This window comes from Desmodus rotundus, chromosome 4, assembly GCF_022682495.2.
Source record: "Desmodus rotundus isolate HL8 chromosome 4, HLdesRot8A.1, whole genome shotgun sequence".
NCBI classification, from domain to species: domain Eukaryota; kingdom Metazoa; phylum Chordata; class Mammalia; order Chiroptera; family Phyllostomidae; genus Desmodus; species Desmodus rotundus.
In genome coordinates, this window is record NC_071390.1 from 23,973,533 (window position 1) to 23,996,330 (window position 22,798).

Sequence of the window (22,798 nt, forward strand, 5' to 3'; positions counted from 1 at the left end):
TTCCCCCCTGATCCCCTGCAACTTAACGACCCCGGGATTCCCCAGATCCCTGGGGCCGCGGACACAGCCTCTGTGGGCTGGCAGCCCGCCACCCAGGCTGGCCTCCCTGCTAGGGGAGCAGGGCCGAGGGGACGCGGGGCGGGGCACAGGCCTCCTCCAAGGCCGCCCCGGGGCGGGGCCTGCGGGGCCTCCTCCACGCCCTGCTGGGTGGGGGGCGCCCGCAGCCCAGTAGGATAAAAGGGCCCCAGGCGCCCCAGGAGGCCTGTTAGCGCTGCTTCCCTGCAGTGCCTTCGCAGCCCCTGACTGTCCGTGCTCCAGCTGGTGAGGCCCTGCCTGGCCCTGGCTCTGGCCCTGGGTTTGTCTGCAGCTGTCCTGTAAGTCTGTCTACTTCCGTCTCTCTGTGGGTTTGCAAGCCTCTGAGGGCTCCTGAAGGCTGGGCACTGGGAGGGATGTGGGTCCCCTGGACAGTTAGCCTAGCTCCCAGTTGCTTACCAGCTTGTTTGCAACAGAAGTCACTAAGTTGAGGAGCATGGCCCCAGGACTGACCTGGACTCGGGGTGCCTGCGTGTCTAATTTGTGAGTGGCTGAATGTAACCATTTCTCTGCCTTCTCACCCAGGGAGGAGGCAGGGGAAGGTGTGAGGCAGATTCAAATGTCACTCCTGTGACTTGGGGGACAAAGAGGCAGGTCAGAGCCAGGCTCTCCAACTAAGGAGATCAGAACTGATCAGGGAGGGGGAGAGGACAAAGGGAGGAGCAGGCAGAGGATGGAGGGTGGGCTGAAGGCTTCAACTCCCACAAGTCCTGTGCCTGGACAGGTAGAGCTCAGAGACCATTGGCTGGCACTGCTTCTGGTCACCATAATCGGTGATCCCAGGGAGAGTAACAGGACTGAGAGGAGAAGCCCCACCTCATTCTCAAAGAGGCAGAGAAGGAATTCAGAGTGATTCAGAGGTCGTTGCCCACCAGGATAGGACCCCCAATGCTCCCTGACACCTTTGGGCATTTCTAGTCCTTCCTAGCTGGGCCAGGTGCCAGAGTCCCTTAGCAGCACCTGGAGCAGGTACCTCTCTGCTGCAAGCTGGCAGGGTCCTGGATCTGTCATTTGGCTGCACTGAGTGCTGGCACCTACCCCCCGTGTCCGCACACCACAGCGGGTCATAAATCCACCAGCAACAGGGTGGAATTTCATTCATTTCCCTGCCTCGCTTCCTCCTTCTTCCCCCTCCTCCAACCTCCATCTCTCATAGCTGAGAGGCTGGCTTGTGGAGTCAGTCTGCCTGGGTTTGAATCCTGGCCTGGCAAGTTACTTAGCATCTCTGGGCTTCATCTTCTCATCTGTAAAGTGGAGATAATTATTCAATAAATACTTTTATATTATGTAGCAATAGTTATTATTATTAACCTCCACTCCTATCCTTTCCCTCACTCTGTCTCCTTCAAGTGGGAGAAGAGCTGCCACTTTGAGGCTGTTTCCTTCTCTGTGGGAGGCTCCTCGGCCTGGTCCTCCTTTCTGTGCTCCGTGCTGGGGGACCTGTTATGGGGAGACACTGTGGAGACTGGTTATGGAGACAGGAAGCCAACACACCAAGTGCTAGGAAGGAGGGATCTGGGAAGGCTTAATGGAACAGGTAGCATTTGAGCTGGGGATTGTAGGAATTGAATGGTCTGAACTGGAGGGAAAGGATGCTCCAAGTGGAAGGAACAGTGACAGCAAAGGCTTGGCAGCTCGGAATTTGAAGGATATGCTGGGGAATGTAAGGAGACAGGTTTGGTGTGAGCCAAAGCTGTAGAGGGACCTGCGGTGGGCAGGAAGGTTCACAAGAGGGGTTCCCTCTGTACCTGACTCTCAGGTCCCCCTACTGCCCATCTACCTCCTGGGCAGCTTTCATGGAAGGGAGCTGCTCTGACAGAGAACCCAGGGTCTGCAGCAGAAGCCCACCCCTGCCTCCAGGGAGGCCCCTTGGAGGGGAAGAAGCCAGTTGGCCCAGGACTGTCCACAACCTCTAATAAGACCTCCACGATGCTGTGGGACACCAGCCACAGCCCCACAGGCAGACCTGCCCAACCTATTCCACAGCCCATCGGAGCATGTCTTAGATAGGGGGCCCCCAGGGCCACACCGTCTCAGAGAGAGGAAAGCACCTGACTCAAGTCACATAACAATTTCGTGGCATAGTGAGGAGCAGCCTGACTCCTGGGAGCAGGCTACATTCTCAGGTCAGATCCGATATAACACTGGATCCTACCAGCTGGAGAACCCCGAGCCCAACCCTTCCCATCCTTTCTTGTCATCAGCGGAAGGTTCCTACACACAGTGACTGGTTTGGCTCAGTTCCTAGCTATCCTGCTCCTCCTTCAGGGTGCTGGAGGGGGGAATGGGGACATCCCAAGCAGGGGAGGACACTCTGCTCACAGGGACAGCTAGCTTGGGGCCCCACAGAGGGTGAAGAAAATAGTACTCAAATCTGGAAAGAAAGTACAGGAGGGGTCGAGGCAGGACAAGGCTTCAGTGCTGAGAAAGGGGAAGAGGTGACACAGGGCTTCAGGAGGTGCAGGAGAACCTAGGGCTCGGAGGTAAAGGAGGCAAGCTGGAGAATGTCACAAAGAGGGGAACAGAGGACTCAGTGTTGTGTTCCAATGTGGCTTCTATTCCTTCTTTATCCAAAGAGGGGCTGGATCCAACCTAGACCAATGGTTCTATGGTAGCTGTTATGGCTGCTGTTACTAATAGTAACTGTCACTTGAGAGTTTGCTCTTCTGAGGGTGTAAGATGTATGAATTCATTTAACCTTCAAGAATCCTATGAGGTAGGTGCTTGTATTATCCCCATTTTACAGAGGAAACTGTGGCACCGAGAAGTTAAATCACTTGCCCAAGACCACCCAGAAATCAGCTGGCAGAGGTGGATTGTGGGTCCAGGCAGTCTGTGCACTTGAGTGCTGTGCTACGTCATCTCCCATCCCTGCAACCACGGGTGTTTACTGGGTGCCACCTACACACCTGGTTCTATTCTGGGCAGTAGGGGCACAACACAAAGTCCCTGTTTCAGTGGAGCTGCATTCCCGAGCCCATCCACTGACCCAGTCCTGGGCTGGCCAGGGCAGGAGGATTGGCCGCTGAAGGCAATGGGGCTGAGTACAGGAAGGGATGAGTGATTCAGCCAAATACCAGCCTGTGGGGAAAGGAGCGGCAGGGGGCCCGCTGACAACATGGTCTCTTATGATGCAAGCACTAAACGGGCAGCCCAGCACCCACTTTCTCCATCCACTGCTCCAGGCAGCCTCAGCTCCCATCAGCAGCAGAGCCTGGCAATGGAGGAACTCGGGCATTGACGGCTACAGACACTCTGACAGCTCTAATCAGCTCTAGCTTTCTCTTCTATGCTCCTGCCCCACCCTGGTCCCAGGACCAGGGCGGCTACTGTATGAGGGAGAGCGGACCAGCCCCCAACCTCACCCCTTTTAAGGACCCAAGGAGCATCTGATTACAGCCTCCTGAAGACAGCAGCCCTCTCTCTGTGGATGGTCACTGCCTAGAACCCTCCCACCGCCACTCACTTCCTGTAGGATGAAGGACAAACTCTTCATGTTGCACAAGGCCCTTAATCATCTGGCCCCAGCCTGTCCCTCTACCTCTGTCCCCTCCTTCTCTTGCACAAACTTTCATCTTCACCTCTTTCCTCCTTTACCCATTCTGCTCTCTCTTCCTGGAATGCCAGGTTGCCCCATCTGGGAGAACTCATATTCACCTGACAAGGCCCAGGTTAAGTGCCCCTTGTCGGAAAGCCTTCCCTAATTCCTCTTCCCTGGGCTTCATGAGGACAGGGAGTAGTGTCTGCCATCTTCACTTCTGTGTCCCAGCACCTGGCCTAATAATTGGCCTGAAGCTAGTATTCCACAAAGACTCGTTGAATCAATGTACAAATCACATACCTAGATGGACCCAGAGCTAGGGCTTGAGGATATCGTAGACTATCCCAGCTGAAGGAGATATCAGACAGGACAGGGAGGGGCAAAAGTAGGCTTACATCTGTGAGTATGCGAAACATGAGTTTATTCTTGTATTATTATTTATTAATTATTGTATTATTTTTCCATACAAACAACTGTAAACCTACTTTTGCCCCACCCTATATCTGGTTCAACCCCTTCACTTTCAAAATAAGGAATTAGAGCCTAGAGACTTTAGGAGACTTGCCCAAGCCACACAGCAGGTGAGTGGTAGAGGCCCATCTCCCCTCAAAGGACCCTTCCCACTCTGGCATTGCGTGTGCCTGCTATGGTTAGGGGGGCCAGGGTGCTGGAAACATCAAGAGGAGGGTGAGGACAGCTCCCCTGGGGTAGATATTTCTGGCCCTGAGGGCACCCGAGGGGCTCCCCCATGACTCAAAGTGTAGGTCACCTCCTCTGTCTACATGTAACACTGTTTCAGGAATAGCTGTTTACTGAGCACTTATCACGCGGTAGGCTTGAGCTATGCACTTCACATACAGTATTTTATTTAACACAACAACACTGCGAGACAGGAACTATCCCCACTTTGCAGGTGAAGGGACTGAGACTCGGAAAGGTTAAACTTAAACTTCCTTAAGGCCACATGGCAACAAATAGTAGATCTGAACCAAATTGACTACCCTCAGAGTCCAGCCTCAATCGAGACCAGGACCGGCCCCACCCCCAAACAAACACACACATACACACACTTGGAGGGGCCCTGCCATGCTTCGTCTCTGCCAGGAACAGAGGCCTGAGGTCAGGGGTAGAAGTGGCGATCATTGTCATGTTTACTCATTCCCTAGGTGCCTTGGCCTCAGCTGCCCTTGAAGTCACCATGATGTGGTCGCCACTGGACGCCCTCTCCCAGCTCCTGTTGTTCCTGCTGCTGGACCAGATCCCTCCTTGCAGGCCACAGTCACCAGGCACCCCGAAGATACGGTTGGTGGGCCCAGGAAGCAGGCCGGAGGAGGGCCGCCTGGAGGTGCTGCACCAGGGCCAGTGGGGCACTGTGTGTGACGACAACTTCGCTCTCCGGGAGGCCACAGTAGCCTGCCGCCAGCTGGGGTTTGAGAGTGCTCTGACTTGGGCCCACAGTGCCAAGTATGGCCCAGGGGAGGGTGAGTGACTGGTGCCACCAAGCAAAATGACAAGGAAATGGTAGCGGGCTTCTCTCAGGGGCTGGGCTCACCAAGGCTCCAACAGAACACATTAGACTCCCACCTGTCCTTTAATGCCCAGTTCAAAGGACCTCCTCCATGAGGCATTCCCTGAGTGCCTCAGCTGCCAGTGACCCCTGCTCCAACCATCCTATTTGTTCTTGCAGCGAGGCCACCACTATTACCATTAGCACAAGCAAATACGCGGCTTCCTTGAACATAGTGACTGCCACACAGTGGGTGCTTAGCAAATGTTGAATGAATAAATAGATGGATGAATGGGTGAACAGGTCAGTCTAATTACTAGACCTACTTGACATTTTTTATAAACAGATTCTACAGAACCGGATGCCAAGAGGAGGCAGTGAGCAGGGTTGTAGATACCAAGATCCCAGGAGAACCAACTCCTCTCTTCTCTTCATCCCATTTTCTACTTAGGGCTTAGGAAGAAAGTTGATCACTGTGAGGTCCCATGCAGACAGCAGAGCCCATGATCTGCCTCTCTGTGTTCCTCCCTGAGCATCACCTCCCCCTCCACCTCCCCCACAGGGCCCATCTGGCTGGACAATGTGCGCTGTCTGGGCACAGAAAGCTCCCTGGACCAGTGCGAGTCTAACGGATGGGGTGTCAGCGACTGCAGCCACTCAGAGGACGTCGGGGTGGTGTGTCATCCCCAGCGCCAGCGTGGCTATCTTTCTGAGAGAGTCTCCAATGCCCTCGGGCCCCAGGTGAGGAGGCTTTTAAGGCCCTGGACTGAGTTAAGTGTTGGGTCAGGGGACAGGGAGACTCCTGGGTAGTGAACCTGGAGGAGGGAGGGAAGAGATTGCAGAGTGTGGGCTGAGATGCATCCCTGGGCCCTGACTCCTATTGGTGGTCGAGAGCAGGTGCATGGACAGTGGGTCCCAGCTTGAGGTGGAGCAGGCCAGGGAAGCAGAGGCTGGGCCTGCTGGGAATCACTAAAGCTGCTCCCCATGAGGGAGGCAGCAGGGGGGCAAGGGGCTGCCTCACCCATGAGGCCGGCCACAATTGCTGCCTCTTCCCGGCACAAACAACCCTGAGCTAAAAACAGCCCAAGCCAAACAACAGGAGCAGGCAGGGCAAGTCCTGGCTCCTATCATCCACGAGGACGGCTGGCCCTGGCCCACTACGTGCTGTAGGCCAGAATGGGGGCTCCACATGGTCTAAGTCACCCCAGGGCTAGGGTGGGGGGTCTTGTGGGCCAAAGGATCCTGCTGGCAATCTCAAGCAGCTGGTCTTTGCCCATCCTCAGCATCCCTTCTATGCCTGGTGGAAGCCCCCCAAAGTCTAAGAGCTCCCATCCTGACCCCAGAGAGGGCACAGATCTGCCTGGTTCTCTCTAGAGTTGAGGAAAGGGCCCTAAACAAACCAAAGTTCTGCCTTGTGCTCACCACATAGCTTTGGATAAATGCCTCCCTGTTTGGGCCTCAGTTTCCTGGCCTGTGCAATAAAGGAGCTGTGTGGGGTGATCTCCAAGCACTCTGAGCCCCAGCTCTCCCAAATGAAGACCCGCAGTGGGCCCACAGGGGCAGGAGTCCCGGGGCCCATGGTGACCATGCTCCCTGCAGGGCCGGCGGCTGGAGGAGGTGCGGCTCAAGCCCATCCTTGCCAGTGCCAAGCGGCAGAGCCCAGTGACTGAGGGAGCTGTGGAGGTGAGGTACGACGGCCACTGGCGGCAGGTGTGTGACCAGGGCTGGACCGGGAACAACAGCAGGGTGGTGTGCGGGATGCTGGGTTTCCCCAGCGAGGCACCTGTCGACAGCTACTACTACAGGTAGGAAGGAGGGCAGCCGGGTGGAGGGCACAGGGCAGGCGGGTGTGTGGGCGGGGGCTGTGTGTGCACATGTGTGAGTGCATCCGTGTGACACATGTGGGACCTTGCAGAGGTGAGATTGGCAGGGCTGGGTGTCTATGACAGGTCATGTGGTAGGGGTTAGAACTGGGAGGGAAACAGGCCCAAACAAGCAATGTTCCTGGGTTTCCTGGGCCACGCATCCTGCAAAATACATAAGAGGAAAGGGAGGGTGAACGATGAGACCCTGGGAGATGCCTAGAAATGGTCAGAAACTAATGGATAAAAGTTGGCTACAGTATAGAATACTCCCAAAATAACGACCACTGAATGTAAAATTGTGTCCCTGATTTAAAAAGTAGACTTTGCTAAAGATTCTTACAATGCTGCCCACAAAAATAGACGACCCGAGCTCTGCTCTCAGCTCCGCCAGCAACTAGCTGCGGGGCCTCGGGAGGGCATCTGAGCCTCAACTGTCCAATCTGTAAGGAATTATCTCAGCTTTGCCCCAGTGAATTTCCTCAGCTGGGCTGTGGGGTGGGGCAGCTTTTGAGAGAGCAGACATAAAGCATTCTGTCAGAAATGTGACAGGGCCATCACCAGATTGCATCAGCCTGTCAAGGTTGGCCGGGCACCGCTCTGCCCGCTCCGCGTCCGTGAAGACTGTATGCTTCTCATCAAGGGAGAACCGCCTGCGGTACATCCTAGTCATCATCCACCCCTGCCCACCTGTCAGTTTTAGTCGCTCTGTCCTGTGTCTCTGACTTACATCCCTGGTCCCGAAGACCAGCCACTTCATTCCACCCTTGGGGGTGACTGGCATGGAGGCCCCTGACCCCCCCTCCCCTGGAACTGCCCATCTGAGCCTGGCTGACTCACTTACCACCCATGAGAAGGGCAGCCCTGATTATAGCCTCTGGGTGGGCAGCTGCCACCAACAAGGCTTTCAATTTGCACCTGTCCCCAGAGGACCTCTCCCCCAGGGCCCCTCTTTCAGGGTGCTTCCTAAAGGTGCCCCTTCATCTGGAATGGGGAGAGGGTAAGCTGGGGGCTGCCTGCCCCAGGGACAGGCCAGTGACCCCACTGAGACCCCACTTTGGGATTATCCAGGGAGCTGGCTAGGCCCTGCTTTCCTTCCCTGCAAAATGCAGATCATTGTTACCATGAGGTGGTCACCCTGTCAGGGCTGCTGTGAAGCTCAGCACTGAAATAAGATCTATGAACGAGTTTACAAACTGTGAAGTCCGGTGCAAACTGTGGAAACTGTGGAAACAACTGTGAAAAGCCAGGGTGACTGGGCAGGATTTCTGTACCCACTCCACACCACACCTGTTTTCTCCCACCCAGGAAAGTCTGGAACTTGAAGATGAAGGATCCCAAGTCTAGGTGAGGAGCGTACCCGTGGGGAAGGATGCAAAGGGATGTGGCATGAAGGGCCTCCCTCCCTACCCCTCCTTTCCCCTCCCTTCCCCTCTTTTCCCCTCCTCTCCCCTCCCCTCCCTAACTCCCCAATGCCTTGGCCCTCCTGAGTCCTGAGCTGCCCTCAACCCCTCTCCCACCTGCAGTCTCCCCTGTCTTCCAGGCTGAAGAGCCTGACCCAGAAGAATTCCTTCTGGATCCACCGGGTCAACTGCCTGGGGTCGGAACCCCACATAGCCAAATGCCAGGTGCAGGTGGCGCCGGCACGTGGCAAGCTACCCCCAGCCTGCCTGGGTGGCATGCACGCTGTGGTCAGCTGTGTGGCAGGGCCCCGCTTCCGCCCTTCAAAAGCCAAGCCTGTGCGCAAGGAGTCCAGGGCAGAGGTGGGTTCCCTGGTGTCTGCACCCCAGCAGGGAGGCATAGGCCCCCTGTCAGCAGGACCCTGCCTTTTGGGGAAGAACTGGTGGGGAGGAACACCAGGACAGGCGGGAGAGGAGGGATAGTGGCCCCTATCAAGAAGGTATCTGCAACTGGGAGGAGAGAGCCCCGCACAGGATGGTAGAACCTTGGATTTATTTAAAAGGAACCATTTATAACCCTACCATAAATGGAAAGCTGACATCACCTGCTATGAATAGAAAGTAACCATAAAAACAGTAATTACATTGTAGCTATATCCCTATTGAACCTGAGCCTGGCCCTTTGTTATAAAAAGCAATGGGCAAGTGCTAGTGAGGTGTTACAGACAGGGCAGCCCCAGTGAAGTGGTCTCCTGGATGAAATAGGCAGGAGCGGAAGAGAATACAGCAGAAATAGCTTTCCCACTCTGTGAGTCAGTTTAATTAATACCATGTCCCTGCATGTCACTAAAATCGCTGCACAAATCCCTTTGGGAAGCATTGATCTAGTTTAACCTCGAAGGACAACAAGGAAGCAGAGGCTTGGCAAGAGGAAGGGACTCGCCTGGTGACCAGCTGGTAGGGTTGTAAAGCGCAGGGAGATAATCCTGAGGCTCGTTGGACGTTGCTTTACTATCACATCGTCGTGTGGCTCTTTGTCACTGAAGAAAGGGAGGTTGAGAAAAACAGCTTACTCAAGGTAACAGTTATGGGCAGTCAGAGTCAGAGTCTCTGCCCAGCTCGAGGGGGCCTGGCCCGGACTCCCACAGGGGCTCAGCCCCTGTGCCTGCTCCTGGGCCCTCCCTGAAGCTGGTTTTCACCCAGCAGGAGCCAAGGGTGCGCCTCCGCTCGGGGGCCCAGGTGGGCGAGGGCCGGGTGGAAGTGCTCATGAACCGCCAGTGGGGTACAGTCTGTGATCACGGGTGGAACCTCATCTCCGCCAGCGTCGTATGTCGTCAGCTTGGCTTCGGCTCTGCTCGGGAGGCCCTCTTTGGGGCCCAGCTGGGCCAAGGTGAGTGAGGAGGCCTGGGGTGGGGTGGGGTCGGAGGGCCTGGATGTGCCACTGGTCCATCCCTTGGTGGCCCTGGGGTGCCAGGGCCCAGGACATAAATTCCCCCCCCTCTGTGGAGGGGAAGCCACAGCTGTGAGGCTACAGAGATGGAGCCTCACATGGTGTTTCTCTCCCTTGCTCTCCAGGGCTGGGGCTCATCCACCTGAGTGAGGTGCGCTGCAAGGGATACGAGCGGACCCTTGGTGAATGCCCCTCCCTGAAAGGGTCCCCTAATGGTTGTCAACATGAGAATGATGCTGCTGTCAGGTGCAATGTCCCAAACATGGGCTTCCAGAATCAGGTGAGCTCAGGTCTGGGCACGGGCTCAGGCTGGGGACTGGGAAGGCCCTGAGATAGCCCCAGGACACCGTGTGGAGCCAGTGGGGAGGGGTTCATGAGAGGCAGCTAGTGCTTCCGTGTTGAGCCCCAGCTGGAGCCAGCTTGAAAAGCCACCCCTCTCCTGAGTCTCCCCTGGCCTGGCCCGCAGGCGCTCAGGGCAACTGGAGCGCTCCAGGTGGATGGCTGTCCTATCACACCTTGCCAGGGTCCCTGTGAAGTTGAGAAGGAAGGAGCCTAGGCAGAGGGCCACAGGGCTATCAGGGAGAGGCTGCAAGAGGCGGTCAGAGCCCAAGTGTCAGGTTAGCATGGACTGCAGGCAAGTCTCTGGTGCCTGTGATCTTGGTTCTCTCTTCTGTAAAATGGGGTTAACTGACTCACAGTGTCACTGTGAATGGGACTGTTGACAGGAAATGCTTTGCAACTGGCAAGTCGTCATTAATGGTAGGATTTCAGAGAGAAGGAGGGCAAGTACTGCAACAGAAGCCCCGGGAACAGGCACTCTGAGTCAGATTTCTGGAGCAGCTAGGGACATTAGGGACTCTCTGGTAAAGTGTCCTCATGTTACACAGAAGGAGGCAGGCCGGAGAAGGGGAGTGCCACGTCAGGGCCGCACAGTGAGCTGGCCTGGGCATGCTGAGCTCCCCCTCCTAAGGCCGCCCTGCTCCTCACCCATGTCTGACCATTGCAGGTGCGCTTGGCTGGCGGGCGCAGCCCTGAGGAGGGTGTGGTGGAGGTACAGGTGGAGGTGAACGGGGTCCGACGCTGGGGGGCCGTGTGCAGTGACCACTGGGGGCTCACCGAAGCCATGGTGACCTGCCGCCAGCTTGGCCTGGGTTTTGCCAACCATGCTATCAAGGTGGGTCCGTCTTGCTCTAAAACTTCCTGTGCTAAAGCTGCTAACCATTCACTCACTCATTCATTCACGTATTCAGCAATTACTGAGTGGAACTGAGCCAATATAATGCTGGGTGCTGAGGACACTGTGGTGAGTGAAGACGTAGTTCCTGCCTCACAGAACGGTCAGCCAAGGGAGGGAGGCGGTCGTTAATACAGCGTGCACCCAACAGGCACATGATTGTGTCTACAGGAAAGACTAACAGAAGTTAGGCAGATGAGGTGGAGGAGGAACAGACAGCCCATGCAAAGACCTGCGGCCAGAGGAAGTTCTACTCGGTAGAGGGAATCAGGGACCAGAAGTAAAGTGTGGCTGTCAAGGGCGAATGGTGTGAAGTGTGAAGGTGCAGGAGGCAGGGGCGGGGGCAAGACCATTGAAAGCCTACAGGGCAGATTTTTAAAAGACTTCTTCCTTGCTCTTTGGCAAACAGTTGGAGTGGGGTCTAATGTGAATACAGGGAAGCAGTCAGGAAATAAAGTGTTACAGGAGCCCAGATGGAAAGTGATGCTGGCTGGGCCCAGGCAAGTGGCTGTCCTGGTAGAAATAAGTGGATAGAGTCAAATACGGTCAAAAGATGTCAAGGAAACAAAAATCAAGAGGCTTTGGGTATGGCTGCAATGGCCAGACCCCTTCAACTGCATCCGTGCTGGCCTACTGGGCAATGCTGGGCACACCTGACCTGGAGAACCGGGCCAACCCTGAGCATAACTGACCATCTGGGGCTGGGAAATGGGACAGGCCACCTGGGTGGGCAGGAAGGGAACAGGGCCCTCCTCCTCAAACAGCTGAGGGCTGCCACGTGGGAGAGAGCAGGGCCACATGGCATGTGTATTTTTGCCTCAATACATGGAAGAAATGGCTACTATCAGAGAGGTCCAAAGTGGCGTGGAGTCTTCCATCACTAAAGATTTTCAGGCTAAGGCTGGGCACAGCATGGTGGGGGTAGTCTGGTGGGGTCCAAGCCATAGAAGGGAGTCAGGGAGATGATTCCAGAGGTACCTCTCAACCCTGACTGGGTGATGCTGGCTGTTTTCTCAGGACACCTGGTACTGGCAGGGGACAGCAGGGGCCGCAGAGGTGGTGATGAGTGGGGTGCGCTGCGCAGGCACAGAGCTGGCCCTGCAGCAGTGTCCAAGGCACGGGCCAGTGCACTGCTCCCACGGCACGGGGCGCTTCTCCGCTGGAGTCTCCTGCACAGACAGTGAGTAACGGGAGGGCCCACAGGACAGCGGGGCAGGAAGGCCTGGGCACCGCCAGAAGCAAACCTACACCTCCCTGCCTCAGGGAGGGCTCTGAGGGCTGGTCCCAGCCAAGCACGGCAGGGTGGGGGGGTCATAGGAGGGCTGGGCTTGGAACACCAGCTCTGCCATTTACCAGCTGTGTGTGGCCAAGTCACAGCTCACACAGGGATACAAACCCTGCCCTGCCCACCTCATGGAGTTAGTGTAAGAACTGAAACAGAGGATACGTGGAAATGTAAGGATATGCAACGGTGTTTTTCAGTTTTTGTTACATGACCCATAGTTAGAAAATAAAGGAGAAACAGAATAGAAAACAACAGAATGAGTTATATTAGTAAGGGCAGGATTTTTCTTGAAATTACGTAGATGTGTTAGGACATGACATGAAATCTATTTCTTACTGCAATTTGTAGTGAGGAAAGTTTGAAAGCTGTTGTAGAGGGTACATACATGTGAGAACATGTCAGCCTAAGGCTCCCTGTGTGTTCTCCTGAGCTGTGGATTTACCCAAAAGGCTTTAGGCCAAGACCATTTTCAGGCATCAGTCTGTCCCAGGCACCAATTCCTGGGGCGGCAGCATCTATCTGTTTGACATCTGCCAACCAGGCCTGTGCTAAGATAACTACACCTACCCAGCCCAAAGGCTGGCACCAACCCAAGTGGCCCCTTGACCTTTTTCCCAACCAAGCTTCAATGCCAAGACATCCTTAACCTTTGTCAGTGAGCTTTAGGGCTTTCTCTGTCCAGCATCCCTTGGAAGAACCCTGGACCTTACAGCACACCCTGCCTTGCAGGGTGATGGGACGCTGGAGTGGGCCTACACCAAGGCTCACAGCACACTGGGGGACTGCTCCCCGTTCGCTCCCCTTCCCAAAACATGTACCCCTCTCTGTTCTGCCTGGAATGGCAGCTCTGCTCCTGTACACATTTGAGGCTTCACAACAGCTTAGGACAGCTACCTTGTCGTTTCTGTGGCCATCCCTATTTGTCCTCTGTGATTTTTCTCATTTCTTTCTTCCCTTTACTCTCTCTTCTTCTCATTCTCTCTGAAAGCTCTCTTTCTTTCCCCTGGGAACTCTAGGGTTTGTCAGCGGGCACACCCTGGTTCTCTGCAAAATACACCACAGGAATTTCCAGAGCATGTTGCATGACAGTACAGGCATTATATAGCAACCAGCCATATGCCCACCCCCACCCTCACTGCCCATCCAATAAACCGTAGCTAGTGCACTGGCTCACCCGTGTGATGCCTCCGCCAAAAATCTGGACTGGAACCCTGTTTTCGCATGGACAAGCACTGAGAGCAGGCAGATTTTTCTCTCTTGATGTTACATGACAACAGCTGTAGATCTCCACATTCCTATACCGTCACGTGTGAGGGATAGCGATGATAGAGACATGTGGCTTCCAGGAAGGGTAACAGAAACACTATGACAGGAAGGGAACAGGAGGACCACCGAGCAGTTTATCAACCTGTGTACCCCCACCATGCCCTCTGCGGCCCAGGTGCTCCGGACCTCGTGATGAACGCCCAGCTAGTGCAGGAGACGGCGTACTTGGAGGACCGCCCGCTCAGCCTGCTCTACTGTGCCCACGAAGAGAACTGCCTCTCCCAGTCTGCTGACCACATGGACTGGCCCTATGGACACCGGCGCCTGTTGCGCTTTTCCTCACAGATCCACAACCTGGGCCGGGCTGACTTCCGTCCCAAGACAGGACGCCACAGCTGGATTTGGCACCAGTGCCACAGGTTAGTGCGTGCCCATGCCACGGCTCTACAGGGACAAAGCACAGAGTCCAGGGGCCAGACCAGCCTGATTTTTCCCTGGCCTCGGGACACACTTTGCTGGGAGGGGTGTGCACTCCGGAGGCAATGCGGAAGCCCTTTGACACAGGCTTGCCCTCTGCACTGCTCTTTCACTGACCCTGGGTGTCCCCATGCTGATGGTGTTCATGGGGTCCATTTCCCACAGTGACATCCCACAGAGCAGTCACCGCCAGCAGAACTGGTCTCTGTTAGAATGATACTGGATTTTTCTATGTTGAACCTTAGGCCTCGTCTTTAGATACCCCATTCTGGATGCTGGCTCTGCAGGAAAAGCTTGCTAGTTTCTGCAGCAGCAAAAGCAAGGTCCTCAAAGAAGAGCATGAACACTGGTACTAAAAGGAGACACTGAGCATTCTTTCCTATCAGGAGTCCCCAGCCCAGACAGAAGAAGAGGCAATGCCTGTGACGAAGGCAGAATGGAGAAGTGGTGGTTTTTCTTTAGGACACAGCCGTGGGTGGGAAAAGCTGAGGGATGGACAGCGACTCTGGGACTTGGCCTTGCTGAGATAATAAGCACCCTTCCCTATAGCATGAACAGAGTTGTCATTAGAACTGGACTGGAAACAATGGTTGCAATTTCCCAGGCTGACAGGGAGAAGAGTAAGCACCCTCCTCAGCAGCTCAGCTACTAGGCTGGTCCCTACAAGTGTCCCTTCCTTCCACCTCCTGTTTAGGCCCTGAATCTAGGCACCAGCCTGCTGGAGGCTCCCAGGACACAGCCTTCACTTCTCACCTGAATTAAGACCCTAGGTAATAGGGATGCTGTGCTTTGCTGCTGGAGAGGGGAGTCAGGAAGTAGGCCACAGGTCACTAATCTTGGGTTTGATGGAAGGGCACTGCCCTGCTGTTATAACGTTCTCCTCTGGGTAATGATGGGGCCTAGTGCCTCAATCTTCCCTGTGAACTCCTCCAGAGTGGATGGTCTCTTGTTGCCGCCAGACTCACAGCTCCGCCTCTTCTGCAGGCACTACCACAGCATTGAGGTCTTCACCCACTATGACCTACTCACTCTCAATGGCTCCAAGGTGGCTGAAGGACATAAGGCCAGCTTCTGTCTGGAGGACACAAACTGCCCCACAGGTATGTCGTTTCCTGTCAGCATATCCTTCCCGTGTTATATTCCTCACCCCTTTGGGGTCAGCTTCCTCTCTGCCCTGCTCAATAACCCTTGGCATCTGGAGACTCTGGCTTGGCAACTAACAGCACTCAGGGCAATGCAAAAAGATCAGTATTTTACCTTCTGAGATCTTAGGTGGAAGGTCTCTAAATACTTCCTCTATATTCCCAACACACTTAAAAAAAAATTATTTATTTTTAGAGAGGGGAAGGGAGGGAGAAAGAGAGGGAGAGAAACATCAATGTGTGGTTGCCTCTCACACACCCCCCTCCGGGGACCTGGCCCACAACCCAGGCATGTGCCTTGACTGGGAATTGAACAGGTGACTTTTTGGTTTGCAGGCCGGCACTCAAACAACTGAGCCACACCAGCCAGGGCTACATTCCTAACACACTTTAAACCAGTTTTAAAATGCTTAACTCTTCTATATTTTGGATAATAGTCACAGACCTGTCTGATCTCTGCTAAATTCTTTGAGGGCATAGACTGATTCCAATTTGCATACCCACAATTCCTAGTCCTTAGGAATGGCACAGTAAACACTGGCTCCTTAGAGGGCTAGATGATGGATGGATGAACAAATGTATTCGCACAGAAGAGCTGGAATCTTCCAACCACATTTCCTAGGCCAGCAAGGATTTCCACTAGAGCAGGGGCGTCCAACCTGCGGCCTGTGGACCGCGTGCTGCCCAGGATGGCTGTGAATGAGGCCCAACACAAAATCATAGATTCACTTAAAACATTATGAGATTTTTGTGTGATTATGTGTCCCAATGTATTTAATGTGTAGCCCAAGACAACTCTTCTTCCAGTGTGGCGCAGAGACACCAAGGGTTGGACACCCCTGCAAGCGTGCAAAGAAATAACCTCTGCCACAGATGGGTTTTGTTACAGTGCTGGATTCGTGGTCAGTAGGACTTCTGGCTCTGATACTGCTGCAGGTTATTTACTGTATTTTGCCATGTATAATGCACTCCCATGTATAATGTGCACCCACATTCTGTGTGTATTACACACAGAATTATTACATCTATGTTTTGTAACCATCATAGCCATGAGCAATGCACATCCTTATTTTTCCCTCAAAAATTTGGGCAAAAGTGCGCATTTACACAGCAAAGAAAGGTAACTGAACCTCAGGTCCCTAAGCTGATTGCATGTAGGGTCTGACTGGTAAGGCTGGTCAGAGGAATAAATGATGAAGTACGTGAACGACCTAGCAGAGTGCTTGGTCCCGAATCCCCAAACCAGCGCCTCAGTAACTCAGTACTCTTCCTTATAGGACTGCAGCGGCGCTATGCATGTGCCAACTTTGGAGAACAGGGAGTGACCGTTGGCTGCTGGGACACCTACCGGCATGACATTGATTGCCAGTGGGTGGATATCACAGATGTAGGCCCCGGGGACTATATTTTTCAGGTAAGGGGGCTTATAGGGACTCTCCACAGAGGCTCTATTTCCTTCGAATGTTCCAAAAACTTCCCTGAGGTCAAATGAAGGAAGAGTGTCATGAGGTCAGGGTCTCCATCAGGTCTGGCACTTGAAGGAGCAATGTACGCTGTAGGTGAAAGAATACCGAATCAGGATCCAGAGAACCTGGGTGTGAGTCCTGACTGAATGGGCAGTAGGTAGTCAGAGCTTCCCAGTCCCCATCTGTAGAACAGGGACATTAATGCCTACCTCCGGGGTTGACTACAAGGATTAATGAAGCAAAAAAAATAAATAAATAAGCATGCTTTGTAGGACTACACAAAATGTGAAGGATTATTACAGTCACTATCAACTCACTCAGAAGTCAACTCACCTGTTTACAGTCGCTCCCTCCTCTTGTTCCAGGTGGTTGTGAACCCCAAGTATGAGGTGGCCGAGTCAGACTTCTCCAACAACAGGATGCAGTGCCGCTGCAAGTATGACGGGCAGCGGGTCTGGCTGCACAACTGCCACACAGGTAAACGTGAGCCACTATGCGACCAGCCCTAGACGGGCCTGGGGAGCTGGAAGACTCTAAGTGTACCCACGTGTGATTTGAAGGTGTGTGTAAAAGGACAGGTGTGACATCTTCCAGGGATTTCCAGAACAGACTGATCAGACTATCAAGCCTCACCCAATAGCTGCTACTTCTACATCCTTTTGTCCTTAAGGATGTTTGGATTGTAAACTGAGTTTCCCATTATTCCTAGTCTTTCCTGTTACTTCAAGCCATGTCAGAATTTCCCTTGTCCACTTAGTTATTTTTTCCTTCCCTTTCCCATGGTCTTTCTTAGTTGCCTTCATTCTAAGCTGACTGCCTCACAGGCAAAAGAAGAAGTCCCCCAGATCCGTGTTGCTGTCTCCAGCTGTGGTCACGGCTTGCAGGAAAGGGACCATGGAGAACAGGGCTCAGGACACTTGTGGGAGTGGTGGCATCAGACAAGAGGAAGCAATGAGCCAGTGGGGGCAGAGTAAGGGGGTGGTTGCTCTACTTGTCTATAAAGAAAGGTAGCAATTCCTCCACCTCTAAGTTTAAAAATGTTTGTATGTGCTATGCGCTGTGTGTTCAAATCCACATTTGGTGCATGCGGGGCAGGACAGACTTGTTTATTCAGTCAACAAACATTTATTAAGACCTACTTCTGCTTGAACACTGAGCCAGGCAGTAGGAACAGGAGTGCAGTGCGCAGCACACTGTCTAGTAGGGTAAGCAGATGTGCAAAGGGATAGCCCCAGTACTACTGAGTACCCCAAACTGGGATGAACTAAATGCTGAGCAAGCAGAGACAGAAAGTAACCATGTGAAGAAAGTGGTAGCTAAGCTAGATTTCAAAGGAGAGAAGAAGTCAGAGAAGGGAGGAGAAAGAAGGGACTTGGCTTCAAAAGCCTTCACTGGCTTCCAAATTAAACTCCAACCACTTCCTAGCTATAAAACAGTGAGGAACTCTCAACCTCAGAATTTTTCTCTCTGCACTTCAAACCCACTAAGGTTGTTTGTAGAGAGAGAGGGTTTTGATGGTTCTTGCTAAGAGAATAGATTCTATCCTGTGGGCTTCTGGGAACCATTGATAAATTACAGTCAAGGGAGCAAAAACATGAGATTTATGTTTCAAAAGATAACTTTGGTAACAGATGGAAGATGATGAGGAAAGGCGGAAGAAACAGTCTAAGGTTAGAAATTCGTGTGACTGAGTAGATTTCACTGTCATTCAATGAGACAGGAATATGAGAGGAATCAGGAATTGGAATCTGAGGCTACACAGAAGACAGCAGATCCTCCACAATGCTGGCAGCATGCTGCAAGGAATCCAGGACAGTGAGGAGGGAAAGAAAAACAATGCAGTTCTGACCCGTCAGGGTCTTTGCAGAAGAGACACAGCACACTTGGATAAGAGTCTGAGTTATTTAATAAAAGGACTACTTACAGAGGTGCAAGTGAGACTAAGGAAGTAAGAGGTGTTGAGACATCCAGGGATAAGCCAAGAGTGGAAAACTGTTTTCATCTTTAGGCTTAAGGGGACAGAGGGTGTCCTGGAGTCAGATGAAAGCTGAGAGCCTAGCCTGGGGTTAGAGTAGACCATCATTGCCAGACAGAATACCCCAACCTCTCTCTCCTTCCACCCTGCAATCTCTTGCTGTTGCTTCCCAATGACCCAAATCAACCAGAAACCAGAGGACGAAGGAGCCAGAGTGAGGCAATCTAGGGCACAGTTCAGTTCTCCAAGGCAGAAAAAGGACAAATCAGGATAGAGAATGAATCTGGAGGGGCAGAGGAGAGCACCCAATAGCCCTATTCTGTTTCTACCCAATAGCCTATTCTTCCTGATGTCCCTGAAACTATACAGCAGTCAGGATCTGTGCCCATGACAGACCCGATGTAAAGGAAGAGCTCAGCAGCATGTCTCTCCCTCTCTCTCTTTTTGTGAAGTTGTCAGAGAAGGGATGAGACTGTGGTAGGGTTGGCTACTTACCTGCTTTCCTTTGGCCACAGGGGATTCATATAGAGCCAATGCAGAGCTCTCTCTGGAGCAGGAGCAGCGTCTCAGGAACAACCTCATCTGAAGCCATCACTGCACACTCCCAGCTGCTGCCCACACATCAGATACCTCAGCTTATTGGAGCCATGCCCTTTACAGAACCCTAACTCAGAGGGAAAGGGGCCAGTGCCAAGGGGCACCGAGAACTGCTCAGGAAGCCTTTTGATGGCAAGATCACCAAACCAGGATGGTATTGCTCCCTTGGGATGGCTCTATGCCTGTCCCCTAAGGGCCTTTGGTTTACAGGTTATGACCTCCAGGCTTTGTTCAGCTAAGCTCTTCTTCCTAAGGAGACCCAATCTTTCTTGGATTTTGCTCCAGAGTTCCTGGTTCAGGAGCAAACAGTTCCTTAGGGATTGATGGCCCAGTCCACCATCTAAAAGGTGCTTTGCAAAGGTCCTGGAGGAATATAAGACGGGACCCATACACAGGAGGTGGAATTAGCTCTGTGCAAGATCAAAGCAACAAAACTTGTGTCAAAGTCACAAATGGCAGAGAAGCTTGTGAATTCTTTCCCTTACTTGATCTGTCCTCATTTAGACTTCACTTGTCATACTCGCTTTCTGTTCTGTAGCACCCTTACCTTAATCCTATTGCATATATGGGTGTTTCTAATATCCCTGGAAGGTTAGGCCTCAGGCATCCCTTTATCTCCTGGTGGGCCAATGCCACCAGTTACTGAGTGCTTGAGAGGGGGCAAGTTTGCAGAAGTGGCCAGACAGGGCCTTCTTGCAGAGCAGCAGGAGGAGGTCAAGGAGAAAGACTGCTGGATAATATGGACCATAGCCCCTGACAAGGCCTCTGCCAAAAAACAAACAAATTATGTGCCATATACCTGACGGGCCCCAAAATATCCCCTCAAGATCACTGTGCATCTCAGGACTGGCCTAAATTTCAGGTCTTGACCAAGTTTCTGAAGTGAACTTTGCATTGAATAAATTTTTACAATGGAAAGAACATCGGTCAAACAAGCTGCTCACCTCTGTAGGAATAAGACGACAGGTCTGAGAGAGTGGGGAACAGTAAACTGTAGGGAAGTATTTAATTTAGTTAAGGACTTAACCTAGGAAAGGCCACCATCCCTTCTTGATGCGACTGTGATATGCTTTTGCTCAGGCAGTATAAAACCCCATGGTCTTTTCTCCACTTAGATACACTTAAGAGATGATCCTTAAAGGTCTGACACCCCAATGCCAATAAAGGTTGCTCACTATGGACTGAAAAAGACAAGACTCGCTTTGATTCTTTGCAGTTCCCAGCACACTAACTTTCCCCCTTTTGCTCCCACTGAGCTGGTGACTAGGATGCACAGGACGCACATGTAGGCCCACTACACTTCTCTGATCAGACAGGAGCCTACTGCCTGTGTGCTTCCCATCTCTCTCCCCAGGCTCAGTGCTGAAACACAGGTTGGAAAGGTTAAGGGATGAAAGGTAGGAGGCCAGAAATAAAGTCCAAGGACTGTAAACTTTTATAACCAAGGTTGCAAAGTCAAAATGAATGGGAGCAGATGGGGCAGATCTACAATAGAGCTCCCTCCCCACATCACGAGCACTAGCCCCACCTTAGTAAAAAACAGACATGCTCTGGGGGTACATTCTATGAATATAAAGAAGTGCTTTCTTCCTTCTTCTCCTCTACCTTCTCTCTTTCAACTCCCTGATCTCCTTCATTAGGTAGAGGGAGCATTATATTTTGGCACAGCAGTTTAGGTAAACAAGGGAAGGACTGATTTCCTGTTGGAGCCAGCAAACATCTCCCAAACAGTAACAACATTATACTTGCACATGCAGCTAATGGTCTGTGAAAGAATGTGCAGCTAGTGGGGGAGCATGTGGTGACTAATGACTAGATTCAGGCAGGGAGGTTACCCACAGCTTCTTGCTGGATCCAGTTTCCAAGAGGGCCAGGAAAGCAGGCCAGGCAGCCGGCCACCGGCTCTGGTCTCAGTCTTGCTGCCCACATCACATGTCTGATAGGAGCAGCCAGTTCTAATTCTCAGAAAAAACTATACAAGGGTTGTGCTGTTACACCTCCGAGTTGAAAGGGAAGGGCATGGGAAGACTGGTGGCTGGCATGACTTGTAACTAGATGAGGAATGTTAACAGAATACCAACCACCAAATTCCAGACAGAACCAAAAATGTCACAAGATTTTCACCTCGGCATACTTTAGTCTCAGTAAAACTAAAGTCTAGGAACTTTAGCTTATTCTTCAGAAGCCTAATTTATTTCTATTTTACAAAGACTTTCTACTATAAATTCCAGGTAATCCTGGATTCAGACATTCAACATGTATGAAGCAGTATGTAGGCACAGCAGAGTGTATTATGTCTTCTCATCTTCTCAAATGTCTAACAAAGGAGCCAGTGGCAGCTACAGGGTACTCTCCAGTTAGGCCAGCTTGTGAAGGCACGGCTTAGATGTGGTCAAAGATCTGATTTCCATCTGCACAAGCTCAGTGTAGTCCACGCTGGGCCATGGCAGGCCCGCTTACCTCTAGCCAGTACCCAGCAATCCCAACTACTAGAAAAAGGTAACTAAAAAGGACATTCTCTACTAATGGCAGAAGCAACAGCAATGCACAGCTTTCAATACTGGCAAAAAAACAAACAAACAAACCCAAAAAACCCTTTTTCTGGATCTGATTATAAGGATAAATCTGAAAGAGGTGGCTGATTGTTAGCTGGACACACACACACACACACACACACACACACACACGCTACTAGCTCCCTAGTGTGAAGCATTAGAATGAAAACCAAAGTTACTTCTAGAAATTGTAAGGACTACAGGAACCCTGGGCAATATATTACTATTAATAATGCTCTTAAAAGCTAAAATGTTGCCAGAAATGGGAAGCCCCCTCAAAAGCGAGTAATAGGGGCAATCATCTCTTTTTTACGGACCAAGGTCACTCAGCCTTGAAGAATCAACACAGAGCAAAGCTATACCTCAGGGGTGTACCATTCAGTAAGAAGCCTGGCTGCAATTCCTTGCATTTCCTTTCAAATGCAGCCATATTGTTCAACAGACCTATCTTGGAGAAGTCTGTTTAGTGAAGACAGAGCACAAGCTGTGCAGCTGCAAGCCAAAGTCAGGGGCACTGGTCTAAGTACTGGGACAGAGGGTCAAGAGAAGGATTTATTTAATCCCCCAAACTTGGATTGGAGGCATTGAACAGGAACAAAGGACACTCTCAGAACTGACCAAGACTGAGAGAAACAATGCTGAGGAAATGCAAGAGGGCTCCAAGACCAGAATAGCAGCAGGGATAGTTGTGTCAGGACTAAGACCCAAGGCCAATGTCATTTCAGAAAAGTTTGAAAAAAGCCCGACTCCACCATGTTCTAGGCAATGCTAATAATCCATCATTGTCACAGGCACTAAATCATACAAAAATGAGGCTATTGCCTCACTTGAAAGCACAATGAAACACTATTTCTTGCTACCTCAGCATCTTAAGGTCTAGCACTATCATTTCTTCAGTGCAGAATTACTTCCAAAAACACCGGGAATGCAGATATGAAATGGATAAAG

At 52.2% G+C, this 22,798-nt stretch overlaps 1 protein-coding gene across 1 annotated transcript; it reads left to right on the forward strand.

Annotated features, from left to right (window-relative positions):
• Positions 1–218: 218 nt before the first annotated feature.
• On the forward strand, positions 219–22,136 carry LOXL4 (lysyl oxidase like 4). The gene is made up of 15 exons (XM_024563186.4): positions 219–374; positions 4,801–5,115; positions 5,704–5,882; positions 6,741–6,946; positions 8,312–8,350; positions 8,547–8,766; positions 9,610–9,793; positions 9,979–10,133; positions 10,860–11,027; positions 12,105–12,267; positions 13,814–14,057; positions 15,100–15,215; positions 16,535–16,671; positions 17,089–17,200; positions 19,214–22,136. The coding sequence occupies exons 2-15, from the start codon at positions 4,833–4,835 to the stop codon at positions 19,282–19,284; spliced, it is 2,277 nt and encodes a 758-aa protein (XP_024418954.2). The 5' UTR covers positions 219–374; positions 4,801–4,832; the 3' UTR covers positions 19,285–22,136.
• The last annotated feature ends 662 nt before the right edge of the window (positions 22,137–22,798 follow it).

What these genes read in the sequence shown, in the direction of transcription:
- LOXL4 (XM_024563186.4), top strand. Translation starts at nt 4,833, where the DNA reads ATGATGTGGTCGCCACTGGACGCCCTCTCCCAGCTCCTGTTGTTCCTG. An exon ending in GTCGACAGCTACTACTACAG is followed by an intron (nt 6,947 to 8,311) that starts GTAGGAAGGAGG and finishes TCTCCCACCCAG; the next exon opens with GAAAGTCTGGAACTTGAAGA. An exon ending in ACATGGGCTTCCAGAATCAG is followed by an intron (nt 10,134 to 10,859) that starts GTGAGCTCAGGT and finishes TGACCATTGCAG; the next exon opens with GTGCGCTTGGCTGGCGGGCG.